Here is a 23,640-nt window from a genome sequence, read left to right as displayed (position 1 = left end):
TATTTTTTATTGCCCTGGCAATATTGCCTGAAGGGCTGATGACTCATGGGAATTCATGAAGAAAATGCGTAACATGTTCACGTTGTGAAATACAACACCAACAGTGCTTTCTGACCTAAAGCTAAGTCCATCTCGAGTCTATCGTTTGACAACAATCAGACCTATGCACTAGTTTTCCCATTCAAGTTACTGACAATGCAGATTGACAATATTCTGTTGTCTCGCAGATTGCACCATGTATTTTTTATGTTCTTTATATTTCACCCATCTTTATTCTGTCAATGTTTTGGGAAGAGACAGGTAAATACACATTTTTTACAAACAGAATCATGTTGCTATAGATCTTTCAAAATAGAAGAAAGCACTGCTTCCCACACCAAGCCAAATTGCAAACCCACGAGAAAGACAAGCAAAACTGAACTGAATATCACTATTCTTGTTTATTAAAAAAACAAAATGAATGACTGAGACATCACTGCTATGTACATATGTTGGTTCCTCTTTACAACAAAGAGTTTGATATTCAAAAGAAAGACGGCAAGATGGCTGAGATTGGCAAATTACATGCTTTGTTAGATGTTGGACACGGTGGGACTGGTTCTATCACTTCTTAGAGAACTTGGCCTGCTTGTGTTTCGGGGGGGCCCACTTCAGACACACGGTGTCCACTGTAGGGGACAACAAAACACATGAAGTGTTATATACAGAGGCACACACAGCAGCACAGAAGGTTAGTACATCCCCTTTGTAAGATCATTACTCACACACTTGCTAGCTAAGGCAAAACTAAATACAGCGATGAAAGGTAAGTTGATCAAGAGAAAAAAGTCACAAGACTAAAAAAGCGATACATGATGTATTAATTCAATTTAAATTATGATGTAACATTCATTTAGCAGACACCTTTTACCCAAAGTAGTGTACTGGGGTAGGTTAAAACTTCAGAACTCTCGGTCTACAGTCAAATGCTGTACCAATCCCTCGTGATCTCAGAGAAAAACGTATGTTTGTAAATGTGTATGACTACCCACCTGTAATGGGCGGTTTCTTGTACTGTGCACTCTTAAGGTGCTCCTCGACCAATTTTGGAGTGACACAGATTACATGCTGGCCCTTCCAGTATTTCACCATGTTGAGGGACTGCAGCGTGCTGATGATGTCACTCTGGGTGATGCTGGTCATCTGGCTGTTTGGGCGAGGAGGTCAGGGTTAAGCAGCTGTGCTTGACAGTATTCCGAGTGTGTATGTCTCTCAGTTTGGGTGAGACCACATTCTATCTGGGTAAGTATGAGTCAGGGTGTGTGTCGCGTAAAGCTGTGTTTGTCCTTTGACTTTTCGCTGGTCTTCCCCCCCAAAAAACACTGAAAGACTACAGCTCATTCAAAACTCTGCAGCTAGCAGTCATAAGAAGATTGGTGATGCGACCTTTGTCAATTACGCCAAAAATATTAGGGAAGCAAACACGCTAGACATTTTCAAAAGACAGCTTAAAACCTAAAAAAAAACTAAATCTTTTTACCAAAGCATTTAACAAATTTTATCTCAAAAGGGTTTTATTACTTTTATTAGTTGCGTCATTGTTTTAATTGATTTTTTTGATTCCCGCAAAGACTGTGGCTTGTGTTTTGACTTGTATTATTGTTTTTATTGATTGTGTTTTGGATTCCCGCAAAGATTGCGGAGTTTTGTTAAATTTTATTTATATTGGGAAACCACAAAGACTGTGGCTCGAGATACCGCAAAGACTGCGGCTTGTAATCAAAAGGCTTGAGCAACATAGGTTCTGGACTGCTCTGCAAAAGGTTGTGTGTTTTAGATTGGCCCAAAAAAAAGTAACACACTAATATTTCATTGGATCACCTTTAGCTTTGATTACGGCACGCATTCGCTGTGGCATCGTTTTGATAAGCTTCTGCAATGTCACAAAATGTATTTCTGTCCAGACCTGCATACATTTTATCCCAAGATCTTGTATTGATGATGGGAGAGTCGGACCACTGCGCAAAGTGTTCTCCAGCATATTACAAACTCTGGACTGTGGTGGCCAATCCATGCATGAAAATTATGACTCATGCACCTTGAATGACTGGTTCACAATTTGAGCCCGATGAAGCGGGAATGTATTGTGTCTTAAGGGTAAGCAAACAAAAGGGAGCGTTTGTAAACCTGATGGTCTGTTCCCTTGTGCACACTGACATTGTGTGTGCCTACTGATATGTGCACATGCGTGTGTGTGTGTACCTGAGGTCTTTGATGGACAGCGTGCCCCTGAAGTCTCTCAGTATCTCCAGCAGGACCCAAGACCAGTAGCTCCTGTAGCTCAGCTTGCCCAGGTCAGACAACGGCTTCTCAGGAGAACCCACCGTGCTCTCCAGTTTCGAGAGCTCGTAACCTAAAAGGAGGGAAAGAGAGAGGTGTACAAACAGCGGGGGTTAAAAAACAAACAGAAGTAGGGTGACTGGGTAGATGGATAGACAGAAGCAGAACATGAGAGATGGAGGAAACCAAGCTGCCAATTGGAAGGTAGAAAGCAATTGGATAGGAGAGAGAGAAGCAGGGAGAAAGAGAGAGCTGGAGTGATAATTTAACCCAACTGATGCACAATTACAAGTGATTGGCCTCTGTCAAACACAACACTTAGAAAACAAAATGGGAATTATGTATTTTAAAGATAAGGGAATATGTGTCTGTGTTGAGAGGGACTGTGTTCTTGTTGTTCCACTTACTGAATGCTATGAGGAATTTTCCATAGCCTCTGCGCTGGTAAGGGGGCAGGGTGAGGATACAAGCCACATTATTTCCGTCTGGGGACTCCTTCTCCTGCCAACCCAACAGACAAACCAATTGATTAGCTTTCATAATTTATTTAGCATTTATTGCTCAACATTATTGCTCTTGCTGGGTGTATAAAATGAGAGATGGGCTTATTGCACTTAATTCAAAAGGCGTCCTCCATCTATTGAGCCCTTATTTTGCTTTGCTTTTCAAATTCACATTTGAATTTATAGGCCCCATGGAAGCCCTGTAACTACCTTGGAGAAGTAGCCCACTATGTGCGCCCCCTGCCTGTTGACTTCAGTCAAGATGTAGAAGACAAATGGCTCTACATCAAAGTACAGCGTTTTGTGGTCCAGGAAGAGCTTGGCCAAGAGACAGAGGTTCTGACAGTATATCTATGAAGAGAGAAACACGTGAAAGAGACAAATAATACATGTTGTCTCATCCAAATTAAAATAGTGAATTTGCATAAACGTGCATTTCAAAATGTGTGTCAACAGACTAAGAAAACCGGTTTTTAAATTAAAAGATGGTAAAGACTATAAAATCTGGTCAGGGTTGGACGGGTTAAGTTTATGGCCTTTATTTTCTAACAACAACAGTGGTTTCCCTCACCTTGTGGTCGCGTCCATCCACCTCATACACAGAGATGTTGCTCCTCCTATAGATCTCCTTTCCTGGAGGCTGCCTCCACTGGCACTGGGACTAGCATGGACATTTGAGATGAAAGGAGGGACCAGAGGCAATGAGAGGTTGTTAGATAAAATATCTTGTCATTTCAGGCCATGGAGGAAGCAGTGGATCAACAAAGAAACAATCACAAACAAAGTAGTACAGCAGGTAATTTGTACATTTATATAAAATATGTCTATATAGGAAAAGTGACGGTCATGGTAATGCTATTCTTAACTCATTGCTGAACATTACTGAACAGTATCATCCAAAGGCTGTGGCGCAGGTTCATTAGGTAGCAATGACAATGTGTTGAAATAGTAAGTGCTAGAACTAACAGTGGTATGTTTCCCCTATATTTCTTCTATAGTCCTCCCAAATGTGTGTACTGTTGAGTTCACCCAAAATGTGTCTATTCAGACTCTCCAACATAGCTGGTAGTCAGAGGGGTCCTTTCAGGCTAGTACCATTCCGCATATACCCCTTTAACATCAAATTATCTCGTTATAGAATTGGTTCTGTTAAGGATTGTTAAAACCGTGATGTTATTTAGCAAACTAGTTTCCAGTTTTGAGCGGAACCATTGTTATCAAGGATGAGTCATCAACGGTGGCCATTTTTTCAGTTTGTTTATTAATCTATTTTTGAGTTGAGTGAACCTGCATTGGCCAATTCTTCGACTAGTTCAGCATACAGCTTACTCATTCTTGTGCTACTTACTGATGTCATCATGATTCACACTTCAGGGCAAGGAAAACCTGCTACTTTTTGGTAACAGCTGGGAAGTAAGTTTTTGGGTTCCGAACCAATTTATGTTTGGTCGAACTGCTCAGAAAGGTTTATAATTAGGGTTGGGTATCGTTTGGATTTTTACGATTCCGATGCCGAACCGGTACTTTTAAAACGATTCCGATTCCTAAACGATTCTGATATTTGAAAAACTAAAAAACGACATTAAAAAAGGCTCTTTCATAGACTTAAAAACAAAAATAGAAAAGTATTTAAATTTAACAATATATTAACATTTTAAAGTAGCCTACTTAAATATATAATAAGTAAACCTAAGCCACCTAACACACAACTACAATCATTTAACAATAAATAACAGTTACACTATTAACAAGTAACAACAAAATAAATGTTGGTATGCTAACTAAACCAGCTTCAATTTTTCAGTTATTTTGCAGAAGAATGACCATATTTGCCTTCTCTGGCAAGATACGACACCTCTCCTGACTTATGACATGTCCTGCACAGGAGAAAACTATCTCAGATGGTGTCGAAGAGGCCTGTACACACAGGTATGAGTTTGAAAGGGCAGACAAATTTGGGAGGCTGTCCCGGGACCAGGGACTGATGTCCGCAAGCTGTCGAACACGGTGCATCCCTCTAATTTAAGAAATATCCTGTGTGTTGCCGCATGTTTCAATAAATTCAATGCACTAAAAGCTAGCCAGATAACGATAGACTAGCAGAGCAAGTGTAATATGTTTACTAGTGATCACGTGCAGTGAATGGTTAATATGCTTTTACGCCCGTTTTGGTGAGCCCAGAGGGAAAATATGGCATTTTAAAAGTAGCCTACATTTACGGTAGCTAGCTAACGGTAGACTACAGAGAAAGTGTGATATTTTATGTCTGTTTCGGAGCGACAAAGGGAACATTTCAGTCGACATTAGGGCTGCAATGATTAGTCAACATTATCGACAACAACAAAAAAAATCGCCAAATATTTCTGTTGTCGACAAATCGTTTTATATCATAGGACCTATTTTAAGTACCTGCAATTACGTGATTTGACCAGTGCGGCGCTGTAGCGCGACTAATGCAGCCCTCCCGTATGCTATCCAATATCAGGGGGGTGCAAACTCATCAGGGATGAAAAAGGTGACAAGGACCGAACCCCCTCGGGGGGTCCGGGGCATGCTCCTCGGGGAATATATATTTTAATATATGTATATATATATATATATATAATATATGCATAGTCAGTGAACACTCTGAAATGAATGAGGATTATAGGTCACATGACCAAAAAGCTATTGAAGTTTGAAGGTTTATTTTAAAGAATTTATTTTTAATAACTTGAGATGAAAATGAACAAAATAAAAGGCTGTGCAGCATGAATGCATACATCTTCAACAGTTTAACATTATTTTGACGCTCCTAGTTCATGTTGTTGAGAAGCTATTGACTTTTGAAACGTGTAATTTGTTGATGGTCCCTAAACATACGCTTTGTTTAGGCAGCCAAAAGCATTGGCTAAGCGGACTGTCGTAGCGGTGCTAACACCGGTTAAAATGACACAATACTGGGAGTCCGAATATTTGTTGAATATCCAACTCTTTTGATTTCGTGAGCACGAATTATTTTCTTTTTTGTCTGGGGCTCCGTAAATTACAGACCCGAAGACTCTAAATAAAAAGCATGCATGTCATGATGACATTGGTTGGCCAAACGAACAAGCTGAAAAAATTGTCATCACAGCTTGCGTTCGCAGATTACTTGGAGGACCCCCCCCCCCCAAAGAGATCTTGCAGATCTACACGAATCACACAAATGACCTATTTTGGATCAAAAACTGCGAATTTCAGCAAAAGGTGACGAGTTTGCACCATAGAGTTAATATTACTAGAGGAAGCAACGTTTGTCTTCCAAGATGGCGTCCCCATTCATTTCTATGAAAAGTGCTCAGTGGCGCAGTGAGGCAAGCGAGAGCACGAAACTGGACCGCGCCATCTTTCCACTTCCGACTCTTCCGGTCTAGCTTTAAACAGTGGCTCTTTTTTTCCCTAGCACCGAGACCTCGTGCACGCTTGCAACTAGCTGTACACGTCATACTTTGCGACAACCAGTCGCGAGCATATATTTATATGGTTGAGAGCGTGTGAGCTAAGGCATTGCAGTGGCAGAATGGGGTACAAGTCCGATAAGAATCAGAGACATGATGCAAACTTTACGGAAATGTATGCTGTCATTGTATAGTATTCCTTTCACTTGGCTTTTAGAAATAGGCTATAGGGCTAATCTAGATGGAACTCATCACATATGTTGCTTTCTTTGTGATATGAGTATGATTTCCAACGCATTGTATCGGATTACAGTTTTTCTCAATTGCTAAGACACATTTCTTGAATGTGTACTGTGTTTTCTCCAAACTCTAAACACACATCTTCATACTTACACTGTTTTGGCCAAACCCTTGACTTTTGACCCAAAATCAAACACTGTAGTCAAAACCATATTATCTGTCGTATAAACCTAACTTTGCATTCAAAATACACACAAAGCCATCAAATAAATTCAACCTTCTGAATACCCTTTAGACACTGCTGGGAGGAATTGAAAACACTATTATAAAAAGGTTTTCAAGAACCATTGACTATAACGTGTCCCTGAATTTGAGATATGTTCCACCTCATGAGTTTGACATGATGTAAATCATAAAACTCACAATTACTGCAAATGTCCTTCTTACAGGCTGTTTATTTTCTATTATACAGCAATTGCATTTTGAGCTCTTGTTACTGTAGTAGTCACAGTATACAAATAGTAGTACTGTTAGTCAACAACACAAATGTATTGCTGTAAATTGTAATTTGGGGAACAAAGGCTAAGAAAACAAGGAAATAAACAAATCATCATAGGGATTTCTGTCATAGTGTGGCATGGATCTAATTTGAGATTGTTGTTCTTCTTCCTCTTCCTCTGCCTCTTCCTCTCCCTTGTCCACCTCCTCTCATTTGGACAATTCTTCCTTTTCTTCTGATATTTTCATCCATGATTTCAAAGTACAGATGAGCTTACCTTTGTATTCATTCCAAACCCCTGACTGCTTGTTGAGTATATTTGCTTGTTAGTGCTTACACATGGATAATTGGTTGGTAAGGGTGTTTGAATTGCACTGTTTTGGGTTTACTGATCAAATGGCAGTGTTTTCTGAATGACATAATGGTGATAATTGTGTCTTAAAGTAAGAGGTGTGTTTAGACTTTTGCAAAGAAGTGTGAATGAACCTGAGAAATGTGTCAAAAAGGGTAAATTGTGTTTAAAGATTGGGGTACATGGTCTTTATGCTGGGATTTGGCAAAATGGTTTTGTGGGGATGGCTTACACATACCATTTTTGTGTGTTTGCAATCGAGAAAAACTGTAAATAAACTGTTAACATGAACACTTAGCTCCGTCGTTGTTCTCGCCAGGCAAAGAAAGATTAATAGTTATTTTTGTAACAGAAATCTTCCATTATGCAGACTTAACATAGCTTACTGTCAACTTTATATTCAAACGAAATGCCGCGAAATTCACACTGCCTTCAATTTAACATCAGTGTAGAAATGTGGCCTGTGTTATATATGTTCAACCTACAAAACCAAACGCCTATTAATGGATATAACGTGATCTAACAAGACTTGGTAATAATGTAATAAATTGAGAAGTGTGTCTAAAATATATTCTACTTTATTGAACGTGCCTTTGAAAGGGGCATATTAACAGAACTATATACAAGACGTTTCCATCAGATATAAGTGGGGGTGAAACGTCACTGAGGACCTTCATTGTCCCACAAAAGCAGTCTGGCTTGATGACACTATCAAAAAATAATAATGAGTGTGTTTAACAAAAGCTTCTGAAGGCAAGACTAATATTTTTTAAATATATATCATTTCCTATTGTGGTTATCAGTTAACCTTTTCATAATCCTGTTAAATTTGCCTGAAAACGCCTAAACAGCATACCCAAAGTAAATTGAAAGCTGTTCTTGAACCATTTGGAGTACATGCATGTAAATTATCTCTTTTGAAAGCTGACACTCTGAAGTTATTTCCCCTGTTGTCAGGACCCCTGTCAGTCCTACTGGTGTTGAGTAATAGAAGCTTGAACACAAGGAAAGTGAAAGTTTCTATTTCTGCCTAGATTTTGTTTTGAAAACAGAGGCCTGAAGAGGCCTAGATGTGGTAGGTATTAGCTGGAAGACTAAATTGGACCACAGGTTGAAGCCTTATCCAATTCAAATCAAAAGTCAAACATAATACCACAATATATTCATATTTGACACATGTTTTTATAAGAGTACATCCAGGTGTTTTCTAAAAGGGCCTTTTGGAGACTCCAAAATGACCCTTTGTAACCAAGGTCAAATACTTAGGATAAAAATGTATTATTTTTCATAATTGTTATCTCTAATGAAAGGTGGTACTTAGAACTATCATATATAATAGCTAAATCCCTAATTAGTATTACTGAAACACAAAAACTGAAGCATGAACACATTGGAGTGCTTTATCTGATTCCCAGGATTGGCGCACAAAGAACACTGATTCTGTCAACCATATTGCGCAATCGACTTTTATTTTGACGGCTCCACAGACACATACAAATGAGGTATTGGCATTTTCAGCTAGCTGTCAGCTACAAGGCTAACGAGCTAATTTCAGAGCCAGTCAAAGCCAGTTCGAGAAATTAGTTTAGAACGAGTGTGTGGGGGGGGGGGGGGCAGGACGCACAGACCTAGTTGGCTTTAGAGGGCTGTCAACGGGGCATGGAAGCTCCTATTGGGTCAAACAAGGTGTCAATCAAAAGGGGAGGGTTCAACAGACATTTTGATGCCTTCATATCGTAAATACTCCGTTGCTAACCGGAGAAAAGAACACTTTTATGTGAACAAGTTGTTTCTTCCGTCGGCTAACTTGCATAATGAAACAAAGGATAATGGCTATTCATGAATGTAAAACATTGTATTTGGACAAATTACTTTACATGGTTAGATACTTTGAACCCTTGGGAATGTACGCAGATCAAGTTTTGATGTGTTGTTTGCATACATGGACGACACGGAACCTTTGAGGGTAAGTAGAGACGTTTGGCTTTGTAAACAACACCAAAGTGGTGACTGGACAAAGACGTTGACTAAACGTGTTGTTGTGACTCGATCTTGAAATGGTTTACATATCTACAAGCACAAGAATCGTAGCTTTCCAATGATGTATAACATGTGTAGTAGTCTAAAAAATATATTTATTAACATTTAGTGCGTAGTAACAGGGGGGAGTAGGGGGCAGTGTTTTTGGTCCAGCGGGCGGGCCCGGACGAAAAACAGGTTAAAGTATTAATCTTCGTCTTTGCTCTAGATAGACATGTCAAAAAGCTATGCTCACGCTTAACATAATATAATATTTGCCATCATGTCATGAACGTTTTTACGAAAAATCAAATCTGTTTTAAAATAACGGGAATAAACTATATTAACAATGTTTCATGCATGTGTGACAACCATTTGCTAAACTTGCTACAAAAAGGCAGGCAACTAAAGCCATTTCTTTCAGCTCCAGGTAAATCCGCTATCGGCCAATGTGAACTTTTGTGCTCGTGCCGTTAGTATCCGCGAGCACATTTGCAGGCAACTTTTATTGACGTAAGCAAATAAATGGGGTGCTAGTTTACCCATTTTGGATTGGTTTCAAACTTAACAAAAATCAGGAAAAATGATTCTATGAAAAAGCTAGTAGTATGAGCCAGGTTCGAGAATCGAAAAAAATTATTGGGGGAGATAGTTTTGTAAATGTTGACTGGAGTTAATAGAATAAAAACGACCGGAAGAGCCAGAAGTCTAACAAGAAATGCAATACCACCTACATCCACCGGGGCCGTTGCCGAGGGGCGAGGGGTGGGGGCTTGGTTTGTACCCCCGAATAGAAGAAAACAGTTGTAAAAATGTCAGGGTTCAAACGGGCCAGAAAAACGGGCCTTGTGTGGGAAAGTTTCACCAAAGATCGAACTAAAATGTTAAATAATATGTAATGTGTGCAAAGCGGAACTTGTTTTCTAACGGAGCACAACGTGCATGCATGAACATTTAAAACTAAAGCATCCCGGCACGAGAAGGGATGGAAACGGCGAGAGGTGAGTGTGCTCAAGCTGGAACTAAGCAAGATGGCTAGTTAGCGACACCAGTTGATAAAAAAACAAAATATGAAAAAGTCTGTCAGAAGGTATACATACACCTAATGTAAATTCATGTGTTTTAGGTAGATTTTAAACTAAACACTTAGTAAAGATGACTAAACAGCAATTGAACCACTAAGATTGAGAATATTAATATAACATTTGACAACAAAAAAATCTGATTTATTTTAAAGGTTAAAGAAACCATTCAGGATGCAAGAAGCTTCATTACATTGACAGCTGACATTTGGACCAGCCTTGCTACCGAGGCATACCTTGGTGTCACATGCCACTTTATCACTGAAGACTGGAAAATGAAGAATCTCACACTTGCAACAATGCCTCTTGAAGAACGACATACTGGTGCAAACATAGCAACATGGCTGGAAGAGGTTTTTGCAAAATTCAGCATTTCAGTAAACAAAATTAAAGCAGTCGTCCATGATAATGGATCCAATGTTGTGGCTGCAATGAAATTGCTGGCAGACAAACATAACTGGGTCTCTGTCTGCTGTGCTGGACACACACTTCAGCTTATTGTGAACAGTTCCCTTAAAGAGACCAGCATCTGCAAAGCTATGGGTGCTGCAAGGACCTTGGTTGAACATTGTAAGGGAAGTGAACTGGCGCATACAAAGCTGAAGGAAAAGCAGCAGCAGATGAACACACCAGATCATGAGCTGATCCAAGATGTCAGCACCCGATGGAACAGCTGACAACACCTGAACAAGCTTTTTTAGCCAAAGCTTCAAAAGATCTAACAGAGAGGTGGGGGAATATCAGCACTTTCTGCAAGGACAAAGACAACACAGTTCTTCTGTCAGCAGCTCTAGACCCAAGATTTAGAAAGCTGAAGTTTATGCCTGCTGAACAGAGGATAAAGGCTCAAAGCACTGTCGAAGTCCTTGCTATCAAAGCAGCAAAAGAGTCCTGGAAACCTACAGAAGTAGGTCAGAGTTTCTCTGTTCCAAGGAGAGAGCAACAACAGTCAATGCTAGAAAACCTCCTCCAGTCTGACTCAGACAGCCTCAGTGAAGAGGAGAACTCCCACGATGACAAAAAAGGTTGAGGTGGTGAGAAAAGAAGTACAGATGTACTTCTCAGAACCACAAATTCCCAAAAAAGAAGATCCCCTAGGTTGGTGGAAGGAAAATGAGGGGCGTTTCCCTAACCTATCAAAGCTTGCAAGATCTTTTCTTTGCATTCCTGCCACATCCACTCCAGAAGAACGGATCTTGTCTGCTGCAGGAAACATTTTCTCACAAAAAAGAGCAAGCTTGTCACATGAGCATGTTGATATGCTGACCTTCTTTCATTTTAATTTGCTTATTTGAACAAAAACCAGTCCAGAAATGATACTGTTACTCACTGTTTTTCATTGAACTTCAGAACCCTGTGGTCTTAAAAGAGATTTGTTTACATCCTACCTTTTTTTGTCTGTAATACAACTGACTTAGATTTTTTTTTTTTTTCACTTTAAAGCAACATGATTGAAACAACGCTTACACAGCATTTGTGATTTAGGTTGGACACAATTGGACAAAAAGAGATGTAATAGCCTGTTCAGTTGGCTCAAAGTGCAATACAAATACTTTTCAAAAGCTGAAGTGATTTCCTGGTTTTATTTATTAGTTAGAATAAGTATAACTCAATGTTTTAACAAATTGCAAAAGCTGAATAATCGTTCAAAGCCTTCCGATCAATCAATGAAAAAATAGATGATTAGTCGACTAATTGATCTAATAATCGTTAGATTAGTCAATTATCAAAATAATCGTTTGTTGCAGCCCTAGTCGACACATTAAGTGGAACCGAATTGAGGAACCAAAATTTTCGTTCTAATCCGGTCCGATTCCTACCGGTTGCGTAGGAACCGGGTTTCGGTACCCAACTCTATTTATAATAGGGCGTGAGAACCAGAACGGAACCTGTTCCATGTTGGTGAAACGGGGTATCAGTGGCTGAGGGAGCTGCAAGCCAACAATAAGGCTCAGGGAGTCACTGACCAGGTGGTATCTGAAGCTCTTCTCATACTTCATGTACTTCAGGCAGTACTCGCAGATCCACAGCTTGGGCTGCTTGCCGTAGTCCTCAGGAAATGGCGAGAAGTACCAGGCGTCAATCTCAAAGTTCCCAATTTGGATCTTGTCCACATACTTTACTTTAGTGATCTGCGGAGGGAAGATTATTTTAATTATACCTGGCTAACATGAACACTGGTGAAACCTAATGGCAACTTAGTAGAGGTTCCATGTACAAAGCCAGAGCTTGCAATAATGAACGCCCCCCCCCCCCACACACACTTACCGCTTCATGCTCCTTTTCAAGGGCGGCTGTTGTAGGGTCCATTTCGGCATATGTCTATGAAAAAATAGGATCTCTTTCAGGAAACACTGAACAGTAGCATCCTAAATCTACATTATGCCCAACCGGAAATGTACGAATGTACAGTGCTTCTGATACAAGTCTGAATGAAGCAAAGTCGTACATAGTTAGCATACAATTGTCCAACAATATTGTCACCAAAAAGTCTCCGTCTGACAACATTTTAAAATCAGTATGGTCTCTGAAGATGGTTACGGTTACAGTTTTTTATCGATATGGTACAATTATTGCAAGTATGTGTTAAACCTCATAACTCTTAGTACAAAACTCAAAACAGATCATCAATAAGGCTGTTTTTTTTACATGTTTAATTGACTAAGTACAACACCCAAAATTACACTAACGTTTCCCAACACCTAATCAGTATATCAAAGAAATATCTTAAGTAATTATCTTTCATAATACAATGCATACAAGATTTTTGATATACTTCTCTTCAGATTTGCTAAAATACATTATCAACCCTTAATCCAACTGCTCTTAATGGTTAATCACTGAACCATTTGGTAAACCTATAGATTTTAAATAGGTTTGTCATCCTAATAATGTAAAATGTGTTTTCTCCCTTCCATTCCAAACCGTAACCAACGTGACACCCCCCCACCCCCATCCCTAACTAACACATTTTCTGCAGGAAACTGGTGTGACGGCCTCTTCAGCCGTTAAAAATCCTGTAAAGTAAATTCCATGTTTTGCTTCTAAGTACATTATATACGTGTGAAATGAGTTCCTGAAAGCATGTGCAAAGCGCTAAAACTTTGTCACACTGAAATGTGGAGTTAAACCGAAGAACAGTTTCTCTTCCGTTTTCAGATCAGGTTTTAATGGGCGGAGCCAAAAAATGCTCATCTACGTCATTTCGCCCTATCTACATCAGATCACTGAATGGCTCCTCCTGCTGTACTGTTATTGTAGCCTACATCAGCTAGCTAGCTAGCTTCAGGATGTCTACCACCACCCGCAACTGCATCTTCCCTGGATGCAAGAACTCCAGCTGCGCTGCAACGCCATTTAAGTTCACTATTGATAATTAAAAGAAAAAGATAGATAAAAGGTGGATAGATTTTGTGAAGAGCCACGCTCATGGAAAGCTTCAGATAAACTCCAACAGCCGCCTCTGCATTGACCATTTCACGGCGGACAATTTTAACATGGACCAGAGACAGACGGGGTTCACCAACACATGGCTTCTCTTGCAGCGCGGAGCCGTACCGAGCATCGCCCCTCCGGCCGTTCATCCTCCGGTCTCACCTGGACCATCCACCGCCGCCAGCAGTTCATCACTCAGTTCTGTGTGCTTGTTATAATTATACTAGATAACATTTCCAGAGGTATCTCTGCTATGAGTTAGTGCAAACCGCTAAATTGATATTAGGCTACTCGGTGTAGAATGATGGTATTTTGGTGAAATGGTAGCTAATGTGTGAGAAGTAGCCTAGTTGGAGAGCTCACTGTCTGCTGTCTCTGGTGTCCATTTTTACTGTTACAGCTCAGGGGAACATTTCATTTATATGCATCTGTATGTTTCACTCATTGAACAAATACATTCTAATTCTATATGGTTTAGTTCGGCTTGACATAGCGTCCATTATCTGGGTTGGAGGTAGGCACTAGGCAGCAAGGGGCGGAGCTTCAGCTCCTTCAGGCGACAGGCCCCCCCAGTCTCAAGTAGAGAAGACTGCTGATTTTTTCACGATTTCAAAGCCTAATTTAACATACTTGTCAGTGTTATTATTTCATTCGAATTTGGATGGGTAGTTAATAACACATTATTCTGTGGTGTGGCGAACTTAAAACTTGTTTCCAGGTCCACTTTACAGGATCTTTAAGTGGCTACACCTGGACCCGGCAGGCTCTTCTCCTTTAAGAGGACGCCGGGAGAGGGAGGAGACCATTCCGTTTGTCCGCAGCACACTTTTGTTTTACTTGTGGCAACCTTTTGATCTTTTGTTAATACACCTTCCAACACTGCTCACTATTATGGGACACTCACCCACACATACGCCACTGATTTACTGACTTACGTACCTTACTTTTGTTAAGTTAGATTGATATTCTTTAATAAATTACCACAGTATTAGTCCTCGCGCATGTGTTCCCCTTTGTCTGTCTCAACCCCCGAGCCGGGTTCGTGTCATGGGGGCTCGTCTTAAACACCTTCGTTGACTCCGGTTTCGGGTTTGTTGGTTTTGCTTTAGGGGGGCATATGCTTTGAGATTCGGATTTTGGCAGTGTTTTTTTTTTTGGTTGGTTTGTTTTGTTTGTTGTGTTTGTGCTGGGGAGTTTTGTGCTGCTGTTGTTGGACGTCGCTCCGTTGAGATGAGTTGGTGTTCGGCAGGGAGAGTTGGTGCGTTTTTTCCCCTGGTAGGCGTAGCGGCGTGGTACTCTCGGGGCGTGCCGGGTTTGTTAATTTTGTTTTTTATTTTTGGGGGTAACTGTGGTTGGAGCAGTTGTCTCGGGGGCACTTCCATGGTTTGGGGGGGGGGGGGTCGTCAGCGTGCTGGTTGCCTTGCTTCCACTCCAGCGGGCTACAGTGCGTAATTACCCGCCACAACGCCCCTGAAGACTAGGGTTGAGCTAGCTGTTGGGGACCCTCTTGTTGGGCCGACACTTCTGGTAGAACACCGATCTTGACTTTAGCTGTAGCTATGACAGCTGTGGAGGACTTTATTGGGGCTCCGTCGGAAGAGCTGTTGGCAGGGTTGACGAAGGACCAGCTGTTGAGGCTCGCTGACCATTATCACATCGAGGTCAGTGACAAGCGGCTGAAAGATTCGGTGCTGTCGATCTTGGCAGCAAGCTTGGGGGACGCTGGGATACTGCCTCCGTCTGCTTCGTGGGGCTGGGCTGCACCTGTGACTGCGAGTACGTCGGCTGTGTCCGGGGCGCCGTTGACGTTTGACCAGCAAAAGGAGCTGTTACAGCTACAGCTACAGCTCGAGCTGGCCAGGGAACGTAGGCTCTCGGGCAGGGGTTGGGGAGGTGATGGTGCCTCGGAGGTTGCTATGGGTCAGTCGTCTATGGGCCGTGACGGGTTTGACATCGTAGGTAATTTACGGCTGCTCCCCAAGTTTAGTGAAAGGGATCCAGAGACTTTTTTCGCATTGTTTGAGCGTGTGGCCGAGGCTAGGGACTGGCCTGACTCGGAACGCACGCTCATGCTGCAGTGCGTGCTTACCGGGAAAGCCCAGGAGGCGTATTCAGCCCTGAGCAGTGCACAGAGTGGGGACTACCGGGTGGTAAAGTCTGCTGTGCTTAGGGCATATGAGTTGGTTCCTGAGGCCTATAGACAGCGCTTCCGGACGTGGAAGATGACTGAGGGGCAGACGCATGTGGAGTTTGCCCGTGAGTTGACAGCTCATTTTTCCCGATGGTGTGGAGCTTCAGGGGTGGATACCTTTGAGCCTCTTTGTATTCTGCTTGTGCTGGAGCAATTTCGAGAATCGGTTCCAGTCCGGATAGCGACCTACGTCAGTGAGCACAAGGTAAGAGGCTGAGGCTGCTGTGCTGGCTGACGATTACGTTTTGATCCATCGTCGGAATTTTTCGGAGCCCCGTGTACGTGGTGATGTGGGTCGTGGTGGGGTTTTCGAGTCAGCTCGGGGCGGTGGCAACACTCCTATGGACTGTGGGTTTCGGCCGGGTGGGGGTGGCTCGGGGGACTGTCATTATTGTCAGGGATTGGGCCATTGGAAGAATGAGTGCCCTGTTCTGAGGGCTAGGGGTAGAGGATCCGCTAGCTTTAGACCTACGGCATTGGCTGCACCGGCCCCTGTTTATTCTAAGGGTGGCAAAAACCCTGGTGGTTGGGGTGGTACCTGCCCCTCAGTTGGGGAGGATTATTTGCCGTTTATCACGGATGGATGCGTCTCCCTTGTGGGTAAGTAAGGTGTAGGTTCCGGTCAGGGTATTGAGGGACACTGGTGCGTCTGAGACATTCGTGTTGCAGTCTGTGTTACCTTTCTCCGCTGTGTCTGATACCGGGACGAGTATACTGGTTCGGGGGATAGGGCTGAGCACTTTTGAGGTTCCTTTGCATAGTTTGATTCTCCAGTCGGACTTGGTGCGAGGTGAGGTGGTGGTTGGGGTTCGGCCTTCCTTGCCCGTGGAGGGAGTGTCTGTGATATTGGGCAATGACCTGGCGGGTGCGCGTGTCTGGGGGGATGCTCCGCCGGCCCCGGTGGTTTGCCCTGACCCTTCTCCTTCGGGGGCTCCCAATCACTGTGAACAATGTTTTCCTGCAGTTTTCTCTGCCTGTGCCGTGATGCGCTCCATGAGCTGCACCGTTCCCCCTGGCCGGGGTGAGGATGTTTCCCCTGAGGTGCTTGCTTCTAGCTCGGTCTTGGTTCCATTGTTGGTGGACCTACCCCGGGCTGAGTTGCTCGAGGAGCAGTGGGTGGATCCGGCGCTTACGGGGTTGTTTGGTCTGGTTGTTCCTTTTGACAAACTGGGAAGCGTTAGGCAGGGTTATTTTCTGCGTGACAGGTTGCTGATGCGTAAAAGGGTGCCGTCTGGTGACTGTTTTGTGGGTGAGGCTATATATCAGACTGTAGTGCCCGAAAAGTTTAGGGAGTTGGTTTTGGGGGTTTCTCATGGGGACGTGGCAGGTCATTTGGGGGTGAGAAAGACCTACGATCGTATCCTTAGACATCTTTTTGGGCCTCGGTTAAAGCGAGATGTGTCTGCTTTCATTAAGACCTGCGATACATGTCAGAGGGTTGGGAAGCCGAATCAGTCAATCAAGCCTGTTCCGTTGTTTCCTGTACCTGCAGTCTCTCTGCCCTTTGAGTATTTGATCATTGATTGTGTTGGGCCGTTACCTCGTTTGAAGTCTGGGTTTAATTATTTGTTTACAGTGATGTGTCAGACCACGCGTTATCCTACAGCTTATCCCCTTCGTACCATCACCACGAAGTCTGTGCTGAAGGCGTTGACCCAGTTTGTCTGTTTTCGGGATACCTAAGGTTATCCAGAGCGATCAGGGCTCTAACTTTACCTCTGGCCTTTTTTCTCAGCTTTTGCAGCAGCTCCGTATTAAGCACCATCTAGCCAGCGCGTATCACGCTCAGAGCCAGGGTGCGTTGGAGCGGTTTCATCAGACAATTAAATCATTGCTGAGGGCTTACTGCACCGAGCTGGGCAGAGACTGGGAGGAGGGGTTGCCCTGGTTGATGTTGGCTGCTCGTGAGGTTTCACAAGAAAGTACTGGGTTCAGCCCCAACGACCTGGTGTTTGGACATGCCGTTCGTGGGCCTTTGGCTGTGTTGCGAAACGACTGGACGGCTTCAGAGCCGCCACAGAGCTTGTTGGCTTATGTACATGGTTTTCGGCAGCGGCTGTGTGTTGCCGGTGTGATGGCTAAGAAGAATCTGGCCGCCTCACAGGTAAAGATGAAGCGGCTGTTTCATCGGCAAGCGGAGCCCCGTCAGTTTATGTCGGGTGACCAGGTCCCAGCGTTGCTACCTATCGCAGGTTCGCCGTTTCAGGCTAAGCAGTGGTGCTTATACCGTGGTGCGGCAGTGCTCGGGCCAGAACTACGAGCTTGCTACTCCTGACCGGATGAAGAAACGTCAGCTGTGTCATATTAATCTGTTGCAGGCCTACCATACGCGTTGGCTTGGTTCTTCCCCAGATGCTGATGTGGGGGAGGTTCGGCCAGTTCTTTTGGTAGGGTCTGGCCCAGGGTTCTCCGGTGGTGGTTGGGGGTGATGAGGAGGGGGTTCCTCGTGTGGACGATTCTGTGCTTCGGGGTCGTTTGAGGAATTCTGAGTTTTTGGCCTCTTTGCCGGACGTGTTACATCATCTGTCCCCTGACCGTTGTGCCGCGTTGGTGGGGTTAGTTCGGGCCTATCCGTCCCTGTTTGCAGATACCCCTTCCCGTACTCACTGGGCCGTGCACAATATTGAAGTTGGTGATGCGGAGCCGATTCGGCAGCGGTTTTAATCGGGTTTCGGCCCATATGGATTCGGAGATAGCATACATGTTGGAGAATGGCATAGCTAGGCCTTCGTCATCTAGTTGGGCGTCGCCCTGCCTGTTGGTGAACAAGCCTGACGGTGCGTTTCGGTTTTGCACAGACTATCGTAGGGTTAACCGTGTGACTCGGCCGGATTCGTTCCCGCTTCCGCGGATGGACAATTGCATTGACAGCGTTGACCCTGCTAAATTTGTGAGTAAGTTTGACCTACTGAAGGGCTATTGACAGGTGCCGTTGACCCCGAGGGCCAGTGACATCGCCGCGTTTGTGACTCCGTCCGGTCTCTATTCTTACTCGGTAATGAGTTTTGGGTTACGGAACGCTCCGGCCACTTTTCAGCGATTGATGGACTGGGTTGTTTCGGGTCTGGAGGGTTGTGCGGGGACACCTGGGGAGAACATCTGTCCCGCATTCACGCTTTGTTTGACTGGCTGGCTGACACTCGTCTGACCGTTAACCTGGCGAAGTCTGAGTTCGCCAAGGCGACGGTTACATACCTGGGTAAGGTTGTCGGTCAGGGCCACGTTTGTCCTGTGCGGGCCAAGGTTTTGGCTATCGATGACTTCCCGGCCCCGGCCATTAAGAAGGGACTTATGCGCTTTTTGGGCATGGTCGGTTATTATCGGGGGTTTTGTTAGAACTTTTCTACCGTGGTTGCGCCGTTGACTGGCCTGTTGAAGGCGAGGGCACCGTTTGTTTGGTCTCCTGACTGTCAGAGGGCCTTTGACGATGTCAAGATGCTTCTGACCTCGTCTCCAGTTCTCGCTGCCCCTCGGGTTGGTCTGCCTTTTTTGTTGCAGGTTGATACCAGCCAGGTCGGAACCGGGGCGGTTCTCATTCAGGCTGTGGGTGGTGTGGAGAGGCCTGTCAGTTTCTTCTCAAGGAAACTGAATAGCCACCAGCTGAACTACTCTATGATCGAGAAGGAGGCTCTTGCACTGGTTTGGGCCCTCCAGCATTTTGAGGTCTATGTGGGTTCTGGGGTGACTCCCGTTACTGTCTATACGGATCATAACCCTTTTACCTTTCTGCACTCCATGCTTTGTCCTAATCAACGGATTATGAGGTGGTGTATGTTTTTGCAGGGGTTTAATTTGGACGTGCGCCACATCAAGGGGAGGGACAATGTGGTGGCTGATGCTCTGTCGCGGGCCCATGTCCCTTAGGCGTGTTTGAGTATGTGCACTGTCTCCTTTTGCTGCCCCCCCCCTTTCTTTTTGTTTTCTGTTCCAGGCTCTGTGGGCTGCAGACGCGGATGGGACCCGGGTTGTGTTGCGGTGACACCCTGTGTCCCCGTCTTGTGGGGGGGGCGTGTGACGGTCTCCTCAGCCGTGAAGTGGCTACACCTGGACCCGGCGGGCTCTTCTCCTTTAAGAGGACGCCGGGAGAGGGAGGAGACCATTCCGTTTGTCCGCAGCACACTTTTGTTTTAGTTGTAGCAACCTTTTGATCTTTTGTTAATACACCTTCCAACACTGCTCACTATTATGGGACACTCACCCACACATACACCACTGATTTACTGACTTACATACCTTACTTTTAGATTGTTAGATTGATATTCTTTAATAAATTACCACAGTATTAGTCCTCGTGCATGTGTTCCCCTTTGTCTGTCTCAACCCCCCGAGCTAGGTTCGTGACACTGGTTTCTGGTTGAATACTCGTTACTGCTGATGGATTGAACATCGGGGATCACAATTGGTCACCATATATATATATAAAGGGGAGGTGTAAACACTGGCTATGTCTTTCAACATGGAGCAGGATTGACAGCAAGGAATAGGAGGAGCTCCTGGATGAGGGATCCATCAGAGAGGTGGTGAAGAGGTATGTCCTTAACCACTGATCAGTTGCGAATAATTAAAGGTAATGATTAATTTAGTACTTTTATAATGTTTGAAATGCTCTGAATTTAATAAACATGTTTGATATACCCTGCTATATTAAGCTCATGAGAACATAACCCTTGGTTATGTCTAGGAGAGAACTATGCTGATCTATTAATTATGTTTCTTGTATCATTGATAAACTTTCATTATGCTGTTTGCATATTCCTGCATAGCCATAAGTTAGTTCTTTGTAAAGTGCGACTAGGAAATGCCTGTGACACTAGGGTAGGTCAGAGGTCACAATATTACCAAAGTGTATAATGCCATGCAACTTTGAACGAGGAGAATAGGAGGAGCGTCAAGGCCATTTCTAGGAGCCCTATATCTAAAGACCTAAACAAAAGCTATCAAGCATGCAGTGTCCTTTTTCTGTGCTTGCAAAGACTGTGCTAATCTTCACATATCCTCTCATATTGTGACACTTTAACTCCCTTGATTTCCTGTATTCATTGTCTTCTGTGATACTCAACTTGAGTGTATCAGACACCTGCACCTTACATATGTGTAATAAATACATAGATTTGTCTTGAACTTGTACTTAGCCATTTACTTCATTGACTCAGCAATTGAGCACAATCTAATACGTCTTCAGTGAGAGAAACAATAACCGGGTAAAACAATTGAGAGATTAGTATATTCAGGTACAGCACTATATATTTTATTACTGTTATTATTTGATGTGTCGCCTACTTCATGTATATTGGAACTACACTGTAAAAATAACTAATGAAAATATATTTTTTAGAGCAGACCTGGGCATTTTACGGTCCCAGTCCCAGTCCGGCCCGGGTGAGGTAAATCAAAAATAAATAAATGTGTTGAGCGGTACGAAATCTGTAGTCCTGAAAGACTACAGTGATCAGCCGATTTATGTATGTGCGCTTACGCAGCCTCACCGACAGGAGACACTGAGTTAGCTGTTGGTTAGCCCTCGAAAATGTCCGCTCACGGACATTTTCAAACTAAAGGTTGCATCAAACTAAAGGTTGATGCAGAATGCTGTTGATGCTAAGTATCTGTTTACTGAAGTCAAAGGGAAAGCTGTGTGCTTAGTTTGTGGAGAACAGGTCGCTGTGTTGAAGGATTACCATTTGAATCGGCACTAAACATGCGGACAAATACAATACAAATACAGCTTGATGTCAAGCATGGATTCGCAATGCCAAAAGGTTTTTCCCAAGATGCATGAACAATGACGACATATATTGTGATGTGGAAGAGAATCTATGGCCAAATGCTCAAGACAGGCTTGATCCTATATGTGCTAAATGTTATAATTTGTTTTCATTTACAGAAGTAGTTAGTCATTTGTTTAACTGTATTTACAGTAACTGTACATTTGATTATTGAGAGTATACCCATGTTACAATTATATCTGAAAAATAAAAACACATTTGCTCAAATGCTTGTAGAGGATGTCTTCATTGATCACAACTCGATTACAAAGGATAGACGTTACAGTAAGGAAAGGATAGATTCTGTAGATGTTGGGTTATGTAAGTGTATTGCCTAATTTGAAAACTATAATCTGTCTTCTACAGTATTGTAGCATATTACTTTTAGCACTTCAAAGGGAGATTTGAAACTTGTATCTTGCATAGTTTGTTATTGGATTTATTGGTAGTTAAAACTACTAAACTGAAAAGATATTGTGATTAAGCCATATGTTCTCATGACATTTTATGAGTAACTTACATTTTGAATCAATGGTTGGTGAGAGAAATTTACATTCCAAGACTGGCTGTGTCACAAGTGTAATGAGTTTGGAGTTATGTACAAAGAGTTGTGAGGTTGTACCACATACTTGCAATAATAACCCCATCCAAAGCACCTACACCAATTTGGATTCTCTGGATACCACACCAGAGCTAAAACCACCATGTTCCAAGTCTCCCAAAGTAAATAGGAACCCACAAATGTAGGGTTCTGGTTGTCCTTGTTAAAAAAATAAGTCTCACCTTCTGAACGTGGTTGATCTCGTCATGCTTGCGTTTCTGGTTGCGGGTAATCTTCCTTTCGGGTTGCTCTCCGAGCTCTCCCCCCCCACCTCCCTCCACGCTCTTCCTCACTGCATCTTTTACCGTCTTGGTCAGCGCAAGCCTGGCCTTGCCCACCCACTCGTCCAAGCGCCTGTTAACTGCACGGAAGCCGAAGAGTTGAATCGGAGAAGCAGGAGTTTGGCAGATGGACAATGTGGATACCAGAATAGGAATAGTTGAATAGAAGTCAACAGAGAGAAAAAATTAGGAAATTGAAGACAGAAGGGGAAAACATTAGAAAGAGAAAATGGGAAATAATAGCCTAGTTAATGAAACTGCCAAGAGAACTTAAATGTACCATCTCTCTACACACTATTATGTATAACCACATCACACTGTACAATTTGTTTTTACTGATGTGCGCAGCAAAGATGCTTGTGGAGAATGTGTCCGAAAAAGTAGCTACTTACATCCCACATAATGCACATAGAATTCCTCCCTGCCCTCTTGTTCGTTCAGCCTGGACTGAATAACTTCAGCGGAATCTGTGTGTAAAAAACGACAGAATTGTATCACTGTATTACTGTTGTACTACTGTATACAAACTGTAATAATTGAGCTCAAATAGGGAATTATCCATCGTTGTGTCGGACTGTTTGTTAAACTGCTACTCACGCCATGTCTTATCTGCTCTTTGACACAAATAGGTCTCTCCGATTTCGACCGACACCTCTTGCTCTCTGCCGCAGCCTAGCACAGTTCCATCAGCGGCGTGCTGATTACTAGAGTCCCCGGCTTCTCTCTCCCGGTCAATGGCCTCCGACTCATCCTCCTCTCCGCCACTGCCATTTGAAGAACAGGGAGCTTGAGTACTAGTATCCAAGTCTCCTCTGTTTGTTACCGTATGTCCAGTATCAATATCGACGTCCATTCGGTGGTCAGGACAATTATTGTGGTAGTTATTGTCCCGAATATTATGGCGGTCATTTGCCTTCTCAGCCCCACTAGACAT

General features: G+C 43.3%; 1 protein-coding gene across 1 annotated transcript; it reads right to left on the bottom strand.

Annotated features, from left to right (window-relative positions):
- Positions 1-421: 421 nt before the first annotated feature.
- Positions 422-23,640, bottom strand: kat8 (K(lysine) acetyltransferase 8). The gene is made up of 11 exons (XM_067232690.1): positions 23,304-23,640; positions 23,099-23,173; positions 22,608-22,786; positions 12,702-12,755; positions 12,401-12,565; positions 3,394-3,483; positions 3,033-3,173; positions 2,727-2,820; positions 2,242-2,392; positions 1,032-1,186; positions 422-668 (listed from the first exon to the last, which is right to left on the bottom strand). Exons 1-11 carry the CDS (start codon positions 23,638-23,640, stop codon positions 604-606), a joined length of 1,506 nt encoding a protein of 501 aa, XP_067088791.1. The 3' UTR covers positions 422-603.

Source organism: Osmerus mordax, chromosome 3, assembly GCF_038355195.1.
Source record: "Osmerus mordax isolate fOsmMor3 chromosome 3, fOsmMor3.pri, whole genome shotgun sequence".
NCBI lineage: Eukaryota > Metazoa > Chordata > Actinopteri > Osmeriformes > Osmeridae > Osmerus > Osmerus mordax.
Note: the sequence above shows the minus strand (reverse complement) of the source record. Positions and strands in the feature narration are given on the sequence as shown.